Source organism: Salmo trutta, chromosome 14, assembly GCF_901001165.1.
Source record: "Salmo trutta chromosome 14, fSalTru1.1, whole genome shotgun sequence".
In the NCBI taxonomy this organism is placed as follows: Eukaryota; Metazoa; Chordata; class Actinopteri; order Salmoniformes; family Salmonidae; genus Salmo; species Salmo trutta.
The window spans coordinates 53,435,255-53,455,284 of NC_042970.1; the positions used below are offsets into that span (position 1 = coordinate 53,435,255).

General features: G+C 40.8%; 1 protein-coding gene across 1 annotated transcript; it reads right to left on the minus strand.

Annotated features, from left to right (window-relative positions):
• Window positions 1–6,557: 6,557 nt before the first annotated feature.
• On the minus strand, window positions 6,558–19,912 carry LOC115208373 (deoxynucleotidyltransferase terminal-interacting protein 1). Its single transcript, XM_029776381.1, has 13 exons — window positions 19,518–19,912; window positions 17,921–17,991; window positions 17,586–17,682; window positions 17,079–17,177; window positions 16,907–16,975; window positions 16,411–16,464; window positions 16,238–16,299; window positions 15,762–15,807; window positions 15,476–15,534; window positions 15,255–15,315; window positions 11,344–11,415; window positions 7,619–7,674; window positions 6,558–7,381 (listed from the first exon to the last, which is right to left on the minus strand). The coding sequence occupies exons 1-13, from the start codon at window positions 19,593–19,595 to the stop codon at window positions 7,267–7,269; spliced, it is 939 nt and encodes a 312-aa protein (XP_029632241.1). The 5' UTR covers window positions 19,596–19,912; the 3' UTR covers window positions 6,558–7,266.
• Window positions 19,913–20,030: the final 118 nt, after the last annotated feature.

Consider the following 20,030-nt stretch of genomic DNA (forward strand, 5'->3'; position numbering starts at 1 on the left):
TGTATATTTAGAAACTACTCTCACTTATACTTTGCACACGAACCGCCGCCCGCTTGGAGTAACAAATCATGAACGTATTTACGTGAAAAAGCCTTGGTTCGCCGTGTATCTCTTTCGGAACCTGGCCACATTGGAATGGGTGTTGGGCCTCTTCGCAGCACGCTTGTAAAGGCTCTGATTGTCCAAAAGGGGTCTCCACCCATCTTCTACTGTTGTTTTCCTCTGCAGTCATCTGGTATACGGTGATTTGTTGTGTAGTCTTGAACAGATCTACAGAGTTTATTCTACTAAGATGCTTCTTTGAAGATAGGCTAGCCAGCCGTGTCGATGGCTCCCAGTGGGGTGATGAGAGTAGCGTACTAGGGTGGTTTGAGAAGAGTAGTCGAATGGTCCCACTCAAATTCGCTTTTCTAGATACTTAGGACAGCTAATCAGCCATACCAATGATTGTCCGGGAGGTGACTTTATCATCTCTACCTCGTGTTGAGATTCAGAGTTCAAACCACTTTAAATGTGAGCTGCAGCTCCACGTCTCTCTGGTCTAATATGTTAATTCTTAACCCATAATTGTATACAGTTTGTTCAAAAGGGGCGGTTCCGTCAGGCTGACATGCTCTCTGACCTCACTCAAGGGGGTGGTGACTACTTACTGTACACAGTTATAGAAACAATTTCCTCTTATAGTTTCTAAACACTTTCAGCATTTTTCATATAGCATGCACAACGCAGAGGATAGAAACTTCGTACATGTAGTCTGTATACTTTTCAAGTTACAGTATTTCCTTCATAACATTTTTAATGACATCACAAAATAACACACAATATCAAATTAGTGTTCTTCAGACCGCCTTTGACCATTCCCCACGTTTTATGTTAGAAATATTCTTCTAGAATTCGCTTTAGAATGTGTTAGCATTTCGTCTGGAAAAAGTCTGTGAAATGAAGGCACATTCCTCTGGTGAATTTGGAGAGAGCTGAATGTTCTGTCCTTCATTTACAACAGGGCGTGAGCTGTCAACCCCCACCAGTTCCCTTCTCCCCCCTGTGCAGGATCCTTACAGGACCGTCATGACACCTGGCACAATAGAAAGCCTATCATTGATTCGATAGGCATGCAGCCGCATAGACATGTTTCAATTTCACCACCATGGACAGCGATCAGTGGTCTATTTTGTGAGTGGCTGTCTGGATGACATATTCAATTATTATAATTTTTTTAGGGCTCCCACGACCTTGCGGTGGAGCCCAGAGAATCTGCGTTAGGTCAGTGCCCCTACCCCAACCCTTACCTTAACCAACCTTAACCATTTAAATTTAAACTTCAATAGGGTAGTGCTTGACTTGGGCAGGAGCTCACCAGAGCTGAGTACCGGCACCTGTTCTACTCATTTGAACTCCTGTTCCTCTTATAGAATATTAGCTCAAAAGTATTGTGGAGCTCCTGCACCTAAATATAAACAGTACCCGCACCCAAAATGAATACCGCACCTATTTCAGTCAAGCATTGGACGTCCCAAGGATCCCGGACCATTTTCAACGGTAGTCATGCACAAATGAAAACGGGAAAGTCTAAAAGCGCTCCTTGGGTCATCCCAACTCTGACGTCACCCCACTGACATAGAGGGAAGTAGGGGTGCTGCAGCACCCCCTGATAAATCAGAAAAGTAGTGTATGGCCTTTACTACTCCTGAGTGGACCAAAATAGCCAGTACACAAAAAATAATCTGCACTCCCACCACTCAACATCTTCCCACGACCATGCCCATTGAAGTTCAAATTTACAAATGGTTAAAAGGATACTTAGAGATTTTGTCAAGGAAGCCCTTTATCTACTTCCCCAGAGTCAGATGAACCAGTGGATACCTTTTTTATGTCTTTGCGTGCAGTTTGAAGGAAGCTGCTAACTGGTGTTAGCGCAATGACTGGAAGTCTATGGGTAGCTGCTAGCATGCTAGTAGATACCATAGACATCCAGTCATTGCGCTAACACTAGTTAGCATTGACTCACGAAACAACTTCTAACTTCCTTCATACTGGATGCAAAGGCATAAAAATGGTATATATAAATTCATCTGACTCTAAGGAAGTAGATAATTAAGTGATAATACCCGAGAAGCCGGTGTTTGGAGGATATATTGGCATGGGTGTTGTTAGCAAACTTTGCCAATATATCCTCCAAACACCTGCTTCGAGGGCATTATCACTTATATACAACTGGTTACCAACATATTCAAATAATGATTTACATATTTTCATTAAAAACGTTATTTTGATTAATTTATTCATACTATTTCATCCTTCCACAAAATATAGTCTGACACAAATCTAGGGTTGCTCCCCAAGCCAGCTGGTCGTTTGTTCTATTGGTTCGGTTGCCAGAGACGCAACCCAGTCTAAGTATTTTTGTTCTGTATCTATGGATGTTCATTCAAAACATTCTATTGCCATACTGGCTGGCAACGTTCTTATCCCTTCCTTCCTAGCTAGCCAACAACGGCTAACTTACAGTCACATCAAACAGCGCAGCCAGAATAACAACAAAATAGCTGCATTTGCATTAGTTTAAGCTGTTTTCTAGTGAAATTTATTTGGATACACCCATAACAATGAGCTAATAATGTGCAATTTCACCTGGCATAGAACATTTTCTCTCTCGTCAGGACACTGTTGTTCAGAGGAACTAGCCAACAACACAGCTAACACAATCCCTTCAAACTGGAGCTGGAAAGACTGCAAACTAGCTACACTTAGTTTTGTTTTACCTGTTTTTTATTGATAGTCCTTTGTATATATCCATAAAAATTATGCCGATTCATGATTTGACTGGCTGAGAAAAGCTGCCTGTCGGTCTCGTCCCGAATCCCGACACGTTCATTACTATGGGACAGCTGGAGATCAAATTTGAATATTGAAACAATGTTGCAAATGTCGGAGACAAACAGCTAGGTTTATACAAATCTCCGCTGTTGAATACTAAATGTTAGTCTAAAAAGAATGTGAGATCATGTCTAGATGCTTGTGATAGCAAAGATCAAGTTTATAATTTGCCTGGCTGGGCTGAAGAGACAGTGGATTGCGCAGTCAGATGGACAGAGTAAATAGGCATTTTTACGTCATAGACTTAGCAGGTGGTAACTTGTGGAATAGACACCATCTGGAATGCGGTTTTATCCAAGCAGCATTCAGGATTAGACCCACCCATTGTGTAAAGGGCTTCATTGCCAAAATCCTGTTAAGATTCGGGTTAGGTAAGGGTAAAAGTTAGTGTTTTTTTTATTTATTTCACCTTTATTTAACCAGGTAGGCCAGTTGAGAACAAGTTCTCATTTACAACTGCAACCTGGCCAAGATAAAGCAAAGCAGTGCGACAAAAATAACATAAACAAACACTTAAACAAACATACAGTCAATAACACAATAGACAAACCTATGTACAGCGTGTGCAAATGTAGACGATTAGGGAGGTAAGGCAATAAATAGGCCATAGAGGTGAAATAATTACAATTTAGCATTAACACTGGAGTGGTAGATGTGCAGATGATGATGTGCAAGTAGAGATACTGGGGTGCAAAAGAGCAAAAAGATAGGTTGGGGGGGCCATGTTTCACATAAAAAATACAAAAAATAAGTAGTGCATACAGAGCATTTGGAAAGTATGGTTTCTTTTCAGTCTTCTCTCTGGTGGTGGTGAGAATGATGAACTGTAGGCTGCGTGTGTGTGCACTGAGGTCCGTCAGATGCTTGTCCACTTTGGCCAATCAGAACGTAAAAAAAAATCCTTATTTTGTGTCCTCATTACTTCCCTTTGCAGCATACACGTTTAGCAGAGGCACAGTTTTTGATAACTGGCTAGCTGTCATAGACATAATGGGGACAAAACAAACAAGGATTATTGCAGAATTGTTTTGTATGCAAAAGCTGCAGCAACTACCACCAACAATAGGCCTGACATCACAAACAACAGCCAGTAAGTCAACATAGGTGAAGATCCTGATCTAGCTCCCTCCTCATCTGACCTGGCTACTAGCATGGCAGCCCCCACCATGACCTTGACGGCTCCTTCCCAGACCCAGGGTCCAGGCCCGATCTCCGCAACACTGACAGCTCCCGATCACACCACATCAGCTAACGATCCCAACACATCCTCAGCTACCAATCCCACCTCAGCTACCTCAGGTCCCTCAGATGACAGGACAGCTCCTCTCCCCGCAGTTGGTAACACCACCACGGCACCAATAGGCCTGCTATCATGCGCTGACGTATGGGGTAACAGTATGTGGTGGAACAAACAGGTGGCATACTCATGGATACTGTAAATTGTAAAGAAGGTAAATTGGGATGCAAAACGTGCAGATGTCACACATCTGTCAGTCTACACATCTCATTGGTTGAAACGTTCAAACCAACGGCGTTTATACAAAGTAAGTCATAGTGGGTCAAATTGCAAACATGAAATCGTTGCAAATTTCAACACAAGCAATCAAGAGCGTACGAACTGGCATAACGTGTCATTGACAATGCTAAATGGAGACTTGAAAAGATGTGTGATAGTATGAATGCGTCATAACTAAAAGCCATCTGTGCTTTGTTCAGGTCAGCCTACTACTTTGCCAATAAGGACTTATTCTGACCACTATGATCTACAGTGCATTTGGAAATTATTCAGACCCCTTGACTTTTTCCACATTTTGTTAGGTTACAGCCTTATTATTTTTATCAATCTACACACAACACATAATGACAAAGCAAGTTTTGAAATTATATTGCAAATGTACTAAAAATAAAACAACAAATATCACATTTAAATACAGTTGAAGTCAGAAGTTTACATACACTTAGGTTAGAGTCATAAAAACGCGTTTTTCAAGCACTCCACAAATTTCTTGTTAATTAACAAAGTATAGCTTTGGCAAGTCGGTTAGGACATCTACTTTGTGCATGACACAAGTAATCTTTCCAACAATTGTTTACAGACAGATTATTTCACTTAATCACAATTCCAGTGGGTCAGAAGTTTACATATACTAAGTTGACTGTGCCTCTAATCAGCTTGGACAATTCCAGAAAAATATGTCATGGCTTTAGAAGCTTCTGATAGGCTAATTTACATAATTTGATTCAATTGCAGGTGTACCTGTGGATGTATTTCAAGGCCTCCTCCAAACTCAGTGCCTCTTTGCTTGACATCATTGGAAAATCAAAAGAAATCAGCCAAGACCTCAATCTTTTTTTGTAGACTTCCAAAAGTCTGGTTCATCCTTGGGAACAATTTCCAAACGCCTGAAGGTACCACGTTCATCTGTACAAACAGTAGTATGCAAGTATAAGCACCATGGGACCACGCAGCTGTCATACCGCTCAGGAAGGAGACGCGTCTGTCTCCTAGAGATGAACATACTTTGGTGCGAAAAGTGCAAATCAATCCCAGAACAACAGCAAAGGACCTTGTGAGGATGCTGGAGGAAACAGGTACAAAAGTATCTATATCCACAGTAAAACGAGTCCTGTATCGACATAACCTGAAAGGCCGCTAAGCAAGGAAGAAGCCACTGCTCAAAACCGCCATCAAAAAGCCAGACTACGGTTTGCAACCGCACATGGGGACAAAGATCGTACTTTTTGGAGAAATGTCCTCTGGTCTGATGAAACAAAAATAGAACTGTTTGGTCACAATGACCATCATTATGTTTGGAGGAAAAAGAGGGAGGCTTGCAAGCTGAAAAACACCATCCCAATCGTGAAGCACGGGAATGACAGCATCATGTTGTGGGGGTGCTTTGCTGCAGGAGGGACTGGTGCATTTCACAAAATAGATTGCATCATGAGGAAGGAACATTGTGGATATACTGAAGCAACATTTCAAGACATCCGTCAGGGAGTTAAAGCTTTGTCGCAAATGGGTCTTCCAAATGGACAATGACCCCAAGCATACTTCCAAAGTTGTGGCAAAACGGCTTAAGGACAACAAACTCAAGGTATTGGAGTGGCCATCACAAAGCCCTGACCTCAATCCCATAGAACATTTGTGGGCAGAACTGAAAAAGAGTGTGCGAGCTAGGAGGCCTACAAACCTGACTCAGTTACACCAGCTCTGTCAGGAGGAATGGGCCAAAATTCACCCAACTTGTGGGAAGCTTGTGGAAGGCTACCTGAAACGTTTGACCCAAGTTAAACAATTTAAAGGCAATGCTAACAAATACTAATTGAGTGTATGTAAACTTCTGACCCACTGGGAATGTGATGAAAGAAATAAATGCAGAAATAAATGCTGAAATAAATCATTCTCTCTACTATTATTCTGACAGTTCACATTCTTAAAATAAAGTGGTGATCTTAACTGACCTAAGACAGGGAATTTTTACTAGGATTCAATGTCAGGAATTGTGAAAAACTGAGTTTAAATGCATTTGGCTAAGTTGTATGTAAACCTCTGACTTCAACTGTATATTACGTGATGGTTGATTCACGTTTTTGATAGAAAAAAAGGACATGGTTTAAGTTCAAGGTCTATGCGATGAAGTACAATGTCATGACCAAAACACTAAACAAAAAATAGCTATAGTCATTAAAACATTTATTTTGCATAGAAATGTCTAACAAAGTGATCATCAAGCACCCATATCCTTTTTAAATCATAGTCAGCTAATCCGAAAAGACAAAATTAAATACATTCTGCTCTTGAAAGTTTGTAGTAAAAAATAAAATCACAGCAAATGACAAACAAAAGCAACTGACATTGTAGAAACATTAAAATATAAAATTGAGAATACAGTCTAGTAAATGGGAAAACAAAATCACTGTACAAGAACAATGGAAACTCCTTATATATTCATTATGGGGGGGGGGGGGGAATACACCCTCACCCCCAAGAACCGTTCTATTAGCAAGGGGCCATAGCCTGCCATAGAGCCCCTTTTAACGTTACAGTACAGTAAGGATACAAATAGAAAAAGGGGCACATTTCTTTATCAAAGAACACTGTTCAGTAGCTGTATACAATGACACTGCATCCAAAACCACACAGGCAGAAAATACATTGGCACTCTTGTCCAGTCTCTCGTGATTTGATATGACAGGAATTCTTTCTGTTCTGTGGTTTTCTAGGCTTGCATCCCAAATGGCACCCTATTCCCTATGTCATGCACTACTTTTGACCATGGCCTACAGTATATTGCTCTGGTCAAAAGTAGTGCACTATATGGGGAATAAGGTGCCATAGGGACGCACACTACGATGTTATTCCTTCTCCGCACACAAAGTACAATTTTATTCCTTCCCCGAACTCTGGACCTCCATGGCCTTCTGCATCTTCTCAATCATCCACCCAGGAACCGTAAAAGGCTTTAATTCAATTGGGGTCATTTTTAGGTCGGGGCAATCTCTGGAAAAAATATCAAACAAACAATACACAACAGAATCATAATCTCATCATGACACCAGTTTAACACCCATTGGGCTTGATTTAGCCTGTTTGAGCTGTAGGCTATGGCCAACTCATCTGGGGCGACCAGGTGAAGTGTGCCTGGTTTAAGAAGTGAATAGCCATCGAAGATACTCAGTTCAATGACAGATTGACACTTACTGGATAAGATGGGGACCAACAAAATGTTTTCCTTACTTGTAATCGTCACTCAGAGAAAGGTCCTGGACGTCCTCTTCAATAAGGAGATAGGCCTATAAAAATCAAAATGTTCAGATTAGCTTACATTTGCTAATACATTTAGCAAATCAAACTTGTTTTTAAACTTACAATATGTAGAAATCGCTCCGCCATTACCTGGTTGCTATATACTATCATGTTCACCTAATTTCAGTTTATGTGACTAAACAAGCAACACTGTAGAGAATCATACAAATCTAAACAATTAACTTATCAATAAGCAAAAATATTATATTTGAAGCTGTTTGAAGCTAGTGCTTACAAAGCAGAAAAGTGAAGCTTAAAGTAACTGTCCTGTGAAAATCTCACATTAAAATGTTCATATTCTGTTAACGCATACCCAAATAATGTTGTTGATTCACATTATACTCATGCGGCCAATGCATGAATTAAAAAATAATACATTTAAAAAAAACTTCAATAACCCCACTTCAAACTTGTCTCACAGACCGTTTTTAAAAAATGCTTGCCATTTCCTCATAGAGAATGACGTCATACTTCTGAGGATGAGCTGGCCAATCAGCGGTCTAGAGGATGATTGGGCTAACCAGCAGTCTACTCATATTCATAATGACCAGTATACGCCCACAGCATTCTGTTGTGTTTTCGCCCACATCATTCATGCACAGAAAAGCATCTTAAAATACTAATTTACTATAAACCCATCATTCATGCACAGAAAAGCATCTTAAAATACTAATTTACTATAAACCCAGCAGTGTTGCAGTTCTTAACACACTCAAACCAGTGCACCTGGCACCTACTACCATATCCTGTTCAAAGTCACTTCAATCTTTGTCTTGCCCAGGGGTTCCCAAACTTTTATGGCCCTATGACCCCATTTTGATGTCTGAAAATTAGTGCGACCCCAACCATGTGAAAAAAATGATATAATTAACAGCCAATGTTAACTTTATTTGGGGCTATGGCAGTCAATTGAAAAACATTCTAACTGTATTTCTGATTGTCTTAACTCACCATCACATACATTTAATGTGGGGCTATGACAGTCAATTCCAAATTAATCTGACATAATGTATCTCACCACCACTAATGAGATAAGTGTGCTTGATGCATGTCGCGTCAGAGCTACTCAATGTCAGTGGGCGTGGTCGACAGTACACACCTCATCTCTGCTGTCACATCCAACCTGGATCGATATCTGGTTAATGCAGACGAGAGCACTGAATCCAGCTTCATACAGAAATGAGCTGGCGAAAGGTACCATGAGTTTTATGGTGCTTTCAAAACAACTGGGAACTTGCGAAAATACGGGGTCAAATTATGACGTCAGTGAAGTTCAGGTGGGAAAGTCGGAGCTCTAGGAAGAGGCCTTGGTTCCGAAGTTGGAATTCCGAGTTGGATGGCCGTTCAAAAAGAAAATCCCCAGTCTAAGCTTCCCCCACCCTAAGTTTCCCCCCCAGAGTTCCCAAATGTCTTCAACGCACTGAAGTCGGAAATTTTGAGTTCCCGGTTGTTTTGAATGCAGCATTAATGCTCAGAGGGAGACGGCAGGGTATTCCCTTTAAGTCAGGAACCAAAACTCCTCTATAGTGACCTGTGAATGCGTTGTCTGAAGCATTCGGTCACATGACAGCTCGATCAGCTGTTCGATTTCACTTACCGGCATGTCAACGGAGCCAGAATCACAGTCCAATGGATTGGGAAGTAGGTCCCAAATCCCAAATTGCTCTTCCAAGCATTGGAGGTGAACAGTCATCACTTGAGTGAGACACTTACTGATGCCGTTTTCTGTTAGAAACATTCACAGCCGAGGGAAGGTGGCAAATTTCGCTTTTGAAAGACTCTTCCCAATAAGAATTATTTCCTTTGAATCCACTGATTTGGTCACATATGTAGATTGCTTGCATTAAGTTCGTTCAGTTTCCCAAATACCTGTATGTCTTACATAGTCAAGGAGACATTCTTTTCATTATACAGAAAGTCAACCAAGTCTGTTTTTTTTTTTACATCTGTAATGAACTTTTGTTTGTGCTTTTCTTATAAAACATTTCTGTGTTCTATTAATGTGCTGTTCTATTCTATAAACCAATTTCTGTGTTCATGCAAGTGTCTGACTGTACAAATCCTCACTATCAGTAGCTGCAATTTGGCAGTACGCCCAGGCCTTGTTTTGAGAAAGAACAAAATAAATCTCAGTTTCAATGTCTCAGCTTAGAGAGAAGAAGCATCGTGAGGTATTGGTCTGTCACATGAATGAAACAAAATGGTAATGATTCATGAATTATGCTAAATCATATAAGTTTAACTTTTCTGTATATAAGACAACTGCTGGGACTGCCCAGGCAGAGCTCCTGATAGACATATGTACTATGGTGCATTGAGTTGGCTAGAACCTCTCCAGCACGCTGACAAATAAGGGATAATTCATTTAAGTTTGACTTTGAGTGTCCCTGTGTAAGAATTTCCACGACACATCCATTGTGAATGATAACAGTTCCTCTCTCAATGTGAAACATCTTTCCAACACTCCCCCTCGATAACCACCAAGCCTCGGTGTGAAACAGAACATTGTCATGCTCTGATCCCATATCTCCATGTAGTTTTGTGAACAGGCGTTCACGCAGTGTATGTGGTTTGATTTAGTTTACAATCGAAGTTACCTGCTGCAGTATATCGCAGAGTTCTGTGCTCAGCTCTTTTGCCATCAGTTGCTCTCGGTGTATTATACAACGCGTCCATATGGCAGAGGGAGACACATTCATAACTAGAGTGCAGAGGACTGCCTGCCAACCTGCCATAGGAGCCCTATTTGTGCAAAAGCCCACCATTCATTCCCATATAATCTGTTTTTTGTCAATATAGCCACGCAGCACACTGAACATCCCCTGTGCCATTTCATGTTCGGGAATCGCGAAAAAGAACAATATGACTTTGTGAAAAGAATTCCCAAACATGTATAGCGAACAAAAGTCAATGCATGGGCATCTCAGCCCTCACAACTAACGTGCATTTGGAGAGCTTAAGCTGGGGAGTTTGAGTCGTTCATTCAGTTCTCTCTTGATTGCTAGCAATAGCATAAATTCTTTGATTAACAGTGTTATCTGACAAAGGAATTAATGTGAGTTTCTGTGCCTCTGCCTCCCTACACATTGTTTTCACCATATCAATTGCGGCCGGTAATATCAAAGTCTCTGCAATAGTGTGTGGTTTCATAGCGTAGGGGGCCTAGACATTCACCGTTGGAATGATTGAAGTGCAATGGTCAACTGTGGCCTTTTCCTATGATCTATGGGCACTCTGGTTGAAATTAATCTTTTAGAGTTGAATCATTTTCAAAAGGGTCGCGACCTCTAGTTTGCGAACCGCTGGTCTTGCCCATTCACCCTCAATAACACACATACACAATCCATGTCTCAAAGCTTAAAAATCCTTCTTTAACCTGTCCCCTCCCCTTCATCTACACCGATTGTAGTAGATTTAACTGGTGACATCAACCAGGGATAATAGCTTTCACCTGGTCAGTGTGTCATAGAAAGAGCAGGTTCCTAATGGTTTGTACACTCAGTGTATAACTCACATTTGGATGTGAATTTGGTAGGGTAGCCCACAAAGACCTGTTTGTCCTTCAGCCAACTTTGCATGACAATGAACATGACAGAGGAGTTTGGCTAAAGCACAGAGATCTGCAACCAGGTTAGAGTTTGGTACAGAGCTCTTACCATCTTTCCACCTGTGGCTCTCATATGCTGTCTCTCTGCCAACCAGTGTTTGTCCTGAGCATCAGCCGCATACTGAAAAAACACACAGACACACAGTATTATTACTTTTTGTAAGCTTTGTAATGGTTTATGGTAGGGGATACTGGTTGTCTCACTCACAGGTTGGTTAGCATAATAGAGCAGTGCTGCAACCATCATCGCACATGGCCATTCCTGTTCCATATGTTTGACTTTTAGATTTTATTGTATGTGCTACTGCAATTCAGTTTTTTAGCTCCCAATATAAACATGAATAAAGAGGTCATCCACTTGGTCAATTCATGTCAGCGTCACAAAACCTTGAGGCCAGGGTCATTTTTATAGGAGGTTCTAATAGGTGGACATTTTTGTTAATAAAAAAGATAGGCATAAAGGACTAGAGCGAGGTTGAGACCATAGCAATAGAATGTTGAGGCATGATTAGAATGTTGATTACTTTCTATGATGACTTAGATCATAGAAATTCTGCTCGTCGTTCCAATTTATCCCAAATGTGTTTGATGGGGTTGAGGTCTGGGCTCTGTGCAGGCCAGTCAAGTTCTTCCACACCGATTTCCCCCCAAAAATTCTGTATGGACCTCGCTTTGTGCACGGGGGCATTATCATGCTGAAACAGTAAAGGACCTTCAAACAATTGCCACAAAGTTGGAAGCACAGAATCATCTAGAATGTAATTGTATGCTGTTAAGACTAAGGGGCCAACCTCGAACCATGGAAAATCGCCCCAGACCATTATTCCTCCTCCACCAAACTTTACAGTTGGCACTACGCATTCGGTCAGGTAGAGCTCTCCTGGCATTCGCCAAACCCAGATTCATCCGTCGGACTGCCAGACGGTTAAGCGTGATTCATCATTACAGAGAACGTGTTTCCACTGCTCCAGAGTCCAATGGCGGCAAGCTTTACACCACTCCAGCAAACACTTGCCATTGCGCATGGTGATCTTAGGCTTGTGCGGCTGCTCGGCCATGGAAACCCATCTCATGAAGCTCTGACGAACAGTTATTGTGCTGACTTTGCTTCCAGAGGCAGTTTGGAACTCGGTAGTGAGTGTTGCAACCGAGGACAGACGATTTTTACACGCTTCAGCACCCTGCGGTCCCGTTCTGTGAGGCCTACCACTTCACGGCTGAGCCGTTGTTGCTCCAAGACGTTTCCACTTCACAATAACAGCAATTACAGTAGACCGGGCCAGCTCTAGCAGGGAATACATTTGACTAGCTGGCTTGTTGGAAAGGTGGCATCCTATGACGGTGCCACGTTGAAAGTCACTGAGCTCTTCAGTAAGGCCAGTCTACTGCCAATGTTTGTCTATGGAGATTGCATGGCGGTGTGCTCGATTTTATACACCTGTCAGCAATGGGTGTGACTGAAAAAGCCAAATCCGCTACCGTAATTTCCAGACTATTAAGCGCACCTGAATATAAGCCGCACCCACTGAATTTTTATACAATTATTATTTTGAACATAAATAAGCCGCACATGTCTATAAGCCGCAGGTGCCTACCGGTACATTGAAACAAATGAACTTTACACAGGCTTTAACGAAACACGGCTTGTAAAAAAAATAAAATAATTTGCAGTAAGCTTTAGTTGTCTTTTTGCATTCCTCACGCTGCTGTTTCCAACGTCTTATCATCGACTCATTAAGACCAAGCTCCCGTAAAGCAACTCCATTTCCTTTTCCAACAGCCAGATCAATCGCCTTCAACTTGAAAGCTGCATCATATGCATTTCTCCGTGTCTTTGCCATGATGAGGGTGACAAAATGACTACCGTAATCAGAATGATGGGAAGTTTGAGAGCGCTCGATTTAATCTAAACAGTAAACAAAAAAGTTGTTTGACCTTAACGGCAATTTCATTGGTCTAATGAAAGCTTCATGCCGCCAAAAAACTGAGCACGTCACAGAATGTTTTTTTGGAGAAAACAAAATTGAAAGCGGGAAAAATCCATATATTAGCTGCGTCATTGTTTAAGCCGCGGGGTTCAAAGCGTGGGAAAAAAGTTGCGGCTTATAGTCCGGAATCTACGGTAATTTGAAAGGGTGTCCACATACTTTTCGTATACATGAGCGGGTGTATGTAGTGTGTGTTGGGGTGTCATTGTAAATATGTGTGAGTGTTCGGGTAGAGACCAGTGTGTGTGCATAGTCAGTGCAAATTATTATTTTTTTAAATAACCTTGTCACATGAATCTTGCACTAAAGACTTGTATATTACTAAACTGTATTGAAATAACTGTAACTGAAGTAAACAACCTGTTGCCATATCCAATGACATCAGATATTATTCATAAAAATAAGCAAGAACTGTCTTCTTACTTTCCTGATAAATTAGTTTTCACTAAAACAAAAAAATCAAAGCTAAATAGTTTTTACTCAACCTCTAGAACATTTTGTCACTGTCCAAATATAACAACAAGTGATGCTTTGATGAATCCCAGATTATCCTGATTTACAAGTGAATGGGGCACATTCTGAAACGCACTAATGTGGACAACCCCGATGACTGATGTTATTTTACATTTAATCTTGAATTTGAAGAGTTTTATAAACCAGTTGTGATCAAAAACTATTCAAGACTCTGCCCCAGAAAGTCCATGACTCCTTAAGGGATGAGAAAGACTTGGCAAACACTCCCTTTGAGGGAGAGACTGTTGTAGATGTTGAGTCTACCTTAGAATGAGTTTGTTCCACTATCAGCCAGGGCTTCTGTTCCTCTGGATCCATTTCTGATGCAGTGACCAATGAAAGTAGCAAGGAGGATAATGTAACTGTTGAGGTCAGTAAAGTTTCTGTTCAATGCACAGCCATCCTATGGATCCCGGAGGAGACTACCATGCAACAGACCGCTGCTGTTGCATGGTAGTGTGCTTATGAAGTGCAATGCAGTGCGCTTATGAAGAAGAGAACACCTTTCCTCTGACCAATACCAAATCATGGTCCAACTACATAACCCATCAAGCAAGCGAGATTGTAGACCTTGGCTTGCTGGAAGGCATTTTTTCATTTGATTATGACCACTGCCCAGATGTCCAAAGGGTGGTTTCTGAGTTACAGTGGGGCAAGAAAGTATTTAGTCAGCCACCAATTGTGCAAGTTCTCCCACTTAAAAAGATGAGAGGCCTGTAATTTTCATCATAGGTACACGTCAAAATTGACAGACAAAATGAGAAATAAAAATCCTACAATGTGATTTTCTGGAATTTTATTTCTCATTTTGTCTGTCATAGTTGACGTGTACCTATGATGAAAATTACAGGCCTCTCTCATCTTTTTAAGTGGGAGAACTTGCACAATTGGTGGCTGACTAAATACTTTTTTGCCCCACTGTATACGCCATAGGAGTTCTGTAATGGGATCCCTTAGTACATTCAAAAGAAGAAGAAAAAAGGGAGGATCCTGGCATGGAAATGCCAGCCAATATACATACATTTTGATTCTAGACAGAACATATTTAGCATAACATTTTTAAATATGCCATGTTCTCTGAATGTATTATAATTAAACCGTCTGGAAAATAAATATTTTAGTTGATGCTTCTTTCATTGCTCTTATTTTGTCCCAAATACATTTGGGATGATTCAGTAGGTTCGATTTGGAGCCAGATCTGTATGTTTGATATACAACCAAATGTACACAGAGAGCGAGACAGACAGACAGAGACACAGACAGACACACAGACAGACAGAGACACAGACAGACAGAGACACAGACAGACACAGACAGACAGAGACACAGACAGACACAGACAGACACAGACAGACAGAGACACAGACAGACAGACAGACAGAGAGAGAGAGACACAGAGAGACAGACAGAGAGAGAGAGACAGAGAGAGAGAGAGAGAGAGAGACAGAGAGAGATTTACCTTGAAGAGTTCAGCATGTTTGATGTAAATCCTTCCTCTGGTGCCACCCATTCCTAAAGCCCTACAGATAAGCAGGGATTTGGATATTCTTTAGAAACAATGCAGACAAATATACAGTTGGACATTGGACCACACTCCATGTAACTCAATGTCATCATCTTTCTATTTTTTGTGTGTGAGTCAATTGAAAATTGTTAATACTCCCCTTAATTTTCACTTACTTGTTTGCCCTGGACCCAAGAACAAATGTGCTTCCTTCATTCAGTCTAGAAGGGTCCCACTGTAGAATATAAAATGTATTGTATAGAGAAAATGAATCATACTCAAATCCATGGGACATAATGCAAACAAACTACATACTTTCATCTTAATTTCATCCAAAAAGGACTGTGCTTTTGAAATATTAGAATGCATGAGAGAAAATAGTTAGTTATAGTTTTACGGTAATCGATCGATGACTATTGCATTTAGCCATTATCACGTAATTAATAAATGCAATAAACTCACCTTTGGTCCCTCACGCTTTACAGACTCCAATGTCTTGGGCTTGGGCCTAGAGGGGGGAATACACTGGGTGAACATGCATATGAATCATGGCATTTTACAGCATTAATGTTTGAATATTCATTTTAAGCTAGATTTACATTGCTGAGATCCAGGGCGACAGGTAGCCTAGAGGTTAGAGCATTGGGTCAGTAACCGAAAGGTTGCTAGATCAAATCCCCAAGCTGACATGGTAAAAATCTGTCGTTCTGTCGTTCCTAGGCCGTCACATTGTAAATAAGAATTCGTCTTACCTGACTTGCCTAGTTAAATAAAGGTTAAATAAAAACACAAAATCCCCATCACTTCTATGTGAATTTGAGTATGAGCATTCATGAATAAGTGCTTTTACTTGTATTTTGCGTAGGTTTTGACAAAGAAAACAACTTCACTGGCAGCAAGGTGAAATCATGTCTTGTCGAACAGGAGCACATACTCACACATTGCTATATGTAACAGGTTTGTCGTAAGAACCGACAGGAGCGGTTGGGCGCCCTTTCCGCTGTAAAAAAAATACATTTCCATACTGGCAGTTACTCTGGGTACTTTTAGGTATGTTTATTATTTTTGATGAAGTCTAAAAGTTTATTTCTACAAGGGCAGACTAGTTTACCTTTTTTGGAACTGGGCTGGCCCTTTGGCTGGACTCATCTTCCAGTTTCACCCGCTGTAAGAAAATAGACATTGTTGCTGAGATGAAAGTGACAGCGTTCTCTTTACTTTCCTTCCAAGAACTCCATTTATGATTTAGGAGCAATAAGACTAATGCAATGAGTAAATCACTCATTCATACTTCCAGCCAGCATCCTCACTTTCAAATAACAACATAACTTTTTGGAAGCGTGATTCAGTGTATCATGTTCACATTAAAACAACTTTATTTATATGAGACTTGGGCTCCATCTAGATAAGTCCTTCTGCAATATCTCGCATCCTTCTGCAATACCTCGCATCCTATCTCCTCACCTCCTTTCAACCATATTGGAGGAGAAGTTTCAAGGCACTCCCCTCAGTCCTTCTCCTCTAATGCACTTTGAGGTGAGGAATCGAGGAAAGATGGATGGAGAAAAAGCCATCGTTCTCTTCACTCATATAAAATCTTCCTTTACCTTGAATGGAAGCTCAGGCCCTGGTCTTGCCACTGCCGCATTCTCCCCATCTGAGAAGATCTGTTTGGCCTGACAAGGGACAGGAAATGAACATTACTCATAGATGTCTGTGTGTTAAACACACAATCTACACAGAGATACTTCATAAAAACATTTAGCTGCTTTTTCTTACATTTTCCAGGCAGTTTCTGCAGGCTTCTCGGATCAGCTGGTCGGTCTGCACGTCGTCTCCAACGTTCTCCTTGACATTGCTGGCTGCTTTCTCAAAAAACTGCGGTAAAGAAAGTCAAACTACGAAGACTGCTCTCGCCAGAAGAAAGGAGTCACATTTCAGAGACAAATAAATGCCAAAGTATGAGCATATCAATGGCAAAGTAGTGACTGTTAGTTTACATTTCCGATTTGTTTGGGGTGTAAAACCATTCCGTGCTCTCGTTAAATCATATTTAAAAGGTACTATGAAAAATGTCTAATAAAAAGTATATTCAATTTGTAAGCTGTGTTGAGTAAGGATTTCAAATTTGATCAAATCCCTCAAGAGAATTACGATAGTTGAAGTTATGAGTAAACAAATGCATGTCCTGGAAGTATGCACTGTGAGGAGATATTCACATAGCAATGGAATAATCGCCATTTAAAATGCATGGAATTTGGAAGAAAATATATCCAGCAGACTTACCTTCATGTATTTTCTGAAGACTCCCATAATATCCTCATTGAAGCTGGGCTGTAAAACCGTTCGGAGGAGGTCCATTGATATAACAGGATCTGTGTAGCTAGATGAACAATGATAGTGAATAGATTATCTATATTACACCTTTTGGAAAATCTGTCTGGAAAGTCATTCTCACAAAACAAATCCCAGTTTTAGCTCTGTACTAAAAATGCTATATCTTCAACTTGACTGCTGACATGTACAATATTTGGTATTGTATTACTATTAAAAGTGGTCTAATTAACAAAATACTCAGATGTGTTTGAGTGAACTATCCCTTTAACAGTCAGTCAACTTACCTCACGGTCATCTGTGAGCGTCTGCCCCTGCGATGGACCTGTCTGTGTTTTATCATGATGTTCCATGGATTCTGGAAGAAGAGGCAAAGGATGCACAGAGTCAGCAATAAAACACCAAAATAGAGACATTTTAACTGAGTGAGGCGTCAAAGAGGACAACTGGCCCGCCCGGCTTCAGTTAGAATTCAGTGTTTTGAATTATGACCTAATTAAGCAATAAGGCACCTTGGGGGTTTGTGGTATATACCACAAATCCCCGAGGTGCCTTATTGCTTCATTAGAATTCAGGGGGTTTGTGAACAGCCCATAGCCGTGGTATATTCACCATATACCACAAACCCCCGAGGTGCCTTATTGCTATTATAAACTGGTTACCATCATAATTAGAGCAGTAAAAAATTAAATGTTTTGTCATATCTGTGGTATATGGTCTATTATAAACTGGGTGGTTTGAACCCTGAATGCTGATTGGCTGACAGCTGTGGTATATCAGACTGTATAACACGGGGTATGACAAAACATTTATTTTTACTGCTCTAATTACATTGGTAACCAGTTTATAATAGCAATAAGGCACGCGTTACGTCGTGCCTAACAGCCACACCCCCTTGTGCCTTATTGCTTAAATATACCACAGCTTTCAGACAATCAGCATTCAGGGCTTGAACGCCCAGTTTATAAATACATTTGAATGCCAACAACTACTGCAAAACATCTGCTGTGCACACACTTGACGACTTAAAATCTTAACTTTGACGTGCTCACATTTTCTGATTTCCTTCTCCCAAATCTTTCATTCCGTCCATTCTCAACCACAGGACGTGGGTACTAACGTTACACGATTATTAATTCCTTCGTTGTTCCTGCCCTGAGTTTGTTGGTTGTCGTAAGGAAACATATGCCGACACGGAGCTGCATTATGTATACTTTTTGTAAAACATTTTTTTTTAAATTAAGAGACGAAGACGCAGAATATGGACTTAATATGAAATAACAATATGAAATTATCTTTTTGGTTTCTGTCATGGTAGGACGCAGATGTAGGCCAATATCGGTGGATTTAGTTTAGCATAGCCCGGTGCACCGGATGAGTACAGATTTCACTTAATGACCAATGAAATGGTCTAAAATTTTTTTTTTTTAAATGATCGGGACATCCGACAGGGGTCTGGAGAACGGAACACTCATCATCCGTGCGTCCTTGACCCGCTCAAAACTACGCTAGTCCCGATGTACTGATCCTAGCCCAAATTCATAGGATTTCACCCAGATTATGAAAATTCATCTGGGACAGCAAAACGTGTAGTGTACGCCCGGCCTATAGACTGTTGAAATGACAATCGCAAAACACATAATTGCCTCGCTTCCACGCAAAAGTTGAGGATTCAGCTCAAACTGTCAATCTGCGATAGCTAGCTGTCATTGACTGATGAGATAGATGCTAATTTAAGGACCATCAGTTGTCCACTTTCACTGACAAATACAAAACTATTTAAAAGTACTATCAGTTGTGCACTTTATCGTAACATGACTGTGTAGCAATCACAGTTCGTAAGAAAGTATTATGTTATGGAATTTGTAGATGCTTAGCGCTCACCATAGTTTGTATGGGCGGCTGTTCAACAGCATCTTGTTGAAGCCAATCCCTCCGTCCCTCACTTCGATGAGCACCCATTTAGCAAGTATTAACTTGAAGACAACAGTCTGGGGTGTGATGATTCAATAGATCCTCGCGGTAGCTCGCGACCAGGAAAACTATTTTCCGTCTCGACGCTTTTGCAGAAGTGGGCAATTGTCAAATTGCGAATAGATCTTAAATATATTTGTACAAAATAAGACTTGATGCTTTTCTAAATGCGTGCTGTCAAATAACTTCCTTGAGTAACTTTAACGAATATTTCAGCACTCAAAAGCAACAGTCTCCTTTTCTAACCACACAATTGTTCTTTGACAGACGATGTTGTTTCTAGAAACCAAAACAAACATATGACTGCCATCTATTGTACCGGAGGAACCAAAATGTATTCAGCGCACGCGTAAAAGCGTGTCCGTGTGACGAAAGCTTATGAACCATTGCAGCCGCCATCTTTGTAGGGGCTTTCAGCAGCAA

What these genes read in the sequence shown, in the direction of transcription:
- LOC115208373 (XM_029776381.1), bottom strand. Translation starts at nt 19,595, where the DNA reads ATGGGTGCTCATCGAAGTGAGGGACGGAGGGATTGGCTTCAACAAGAT. An exon ending in CCTGTTACATATAGCAATGT is followed by an intron (nt 15,808 to 16,237) that starts GTGAGTATGTGC and finishes TCCCCCCTCTAG; the next exon opens with GCCCAAGCCCAAGACATTGG. An exon ending in CTTGGGTCCAGGGCAAACAA is followed by an intron (nt 15,316 to 15,475) that starts GTAAGTGAAAAT and finishes GCTTATCTGTAG; the next exon opens with GGCTTTAGGAATGGGTGGCA.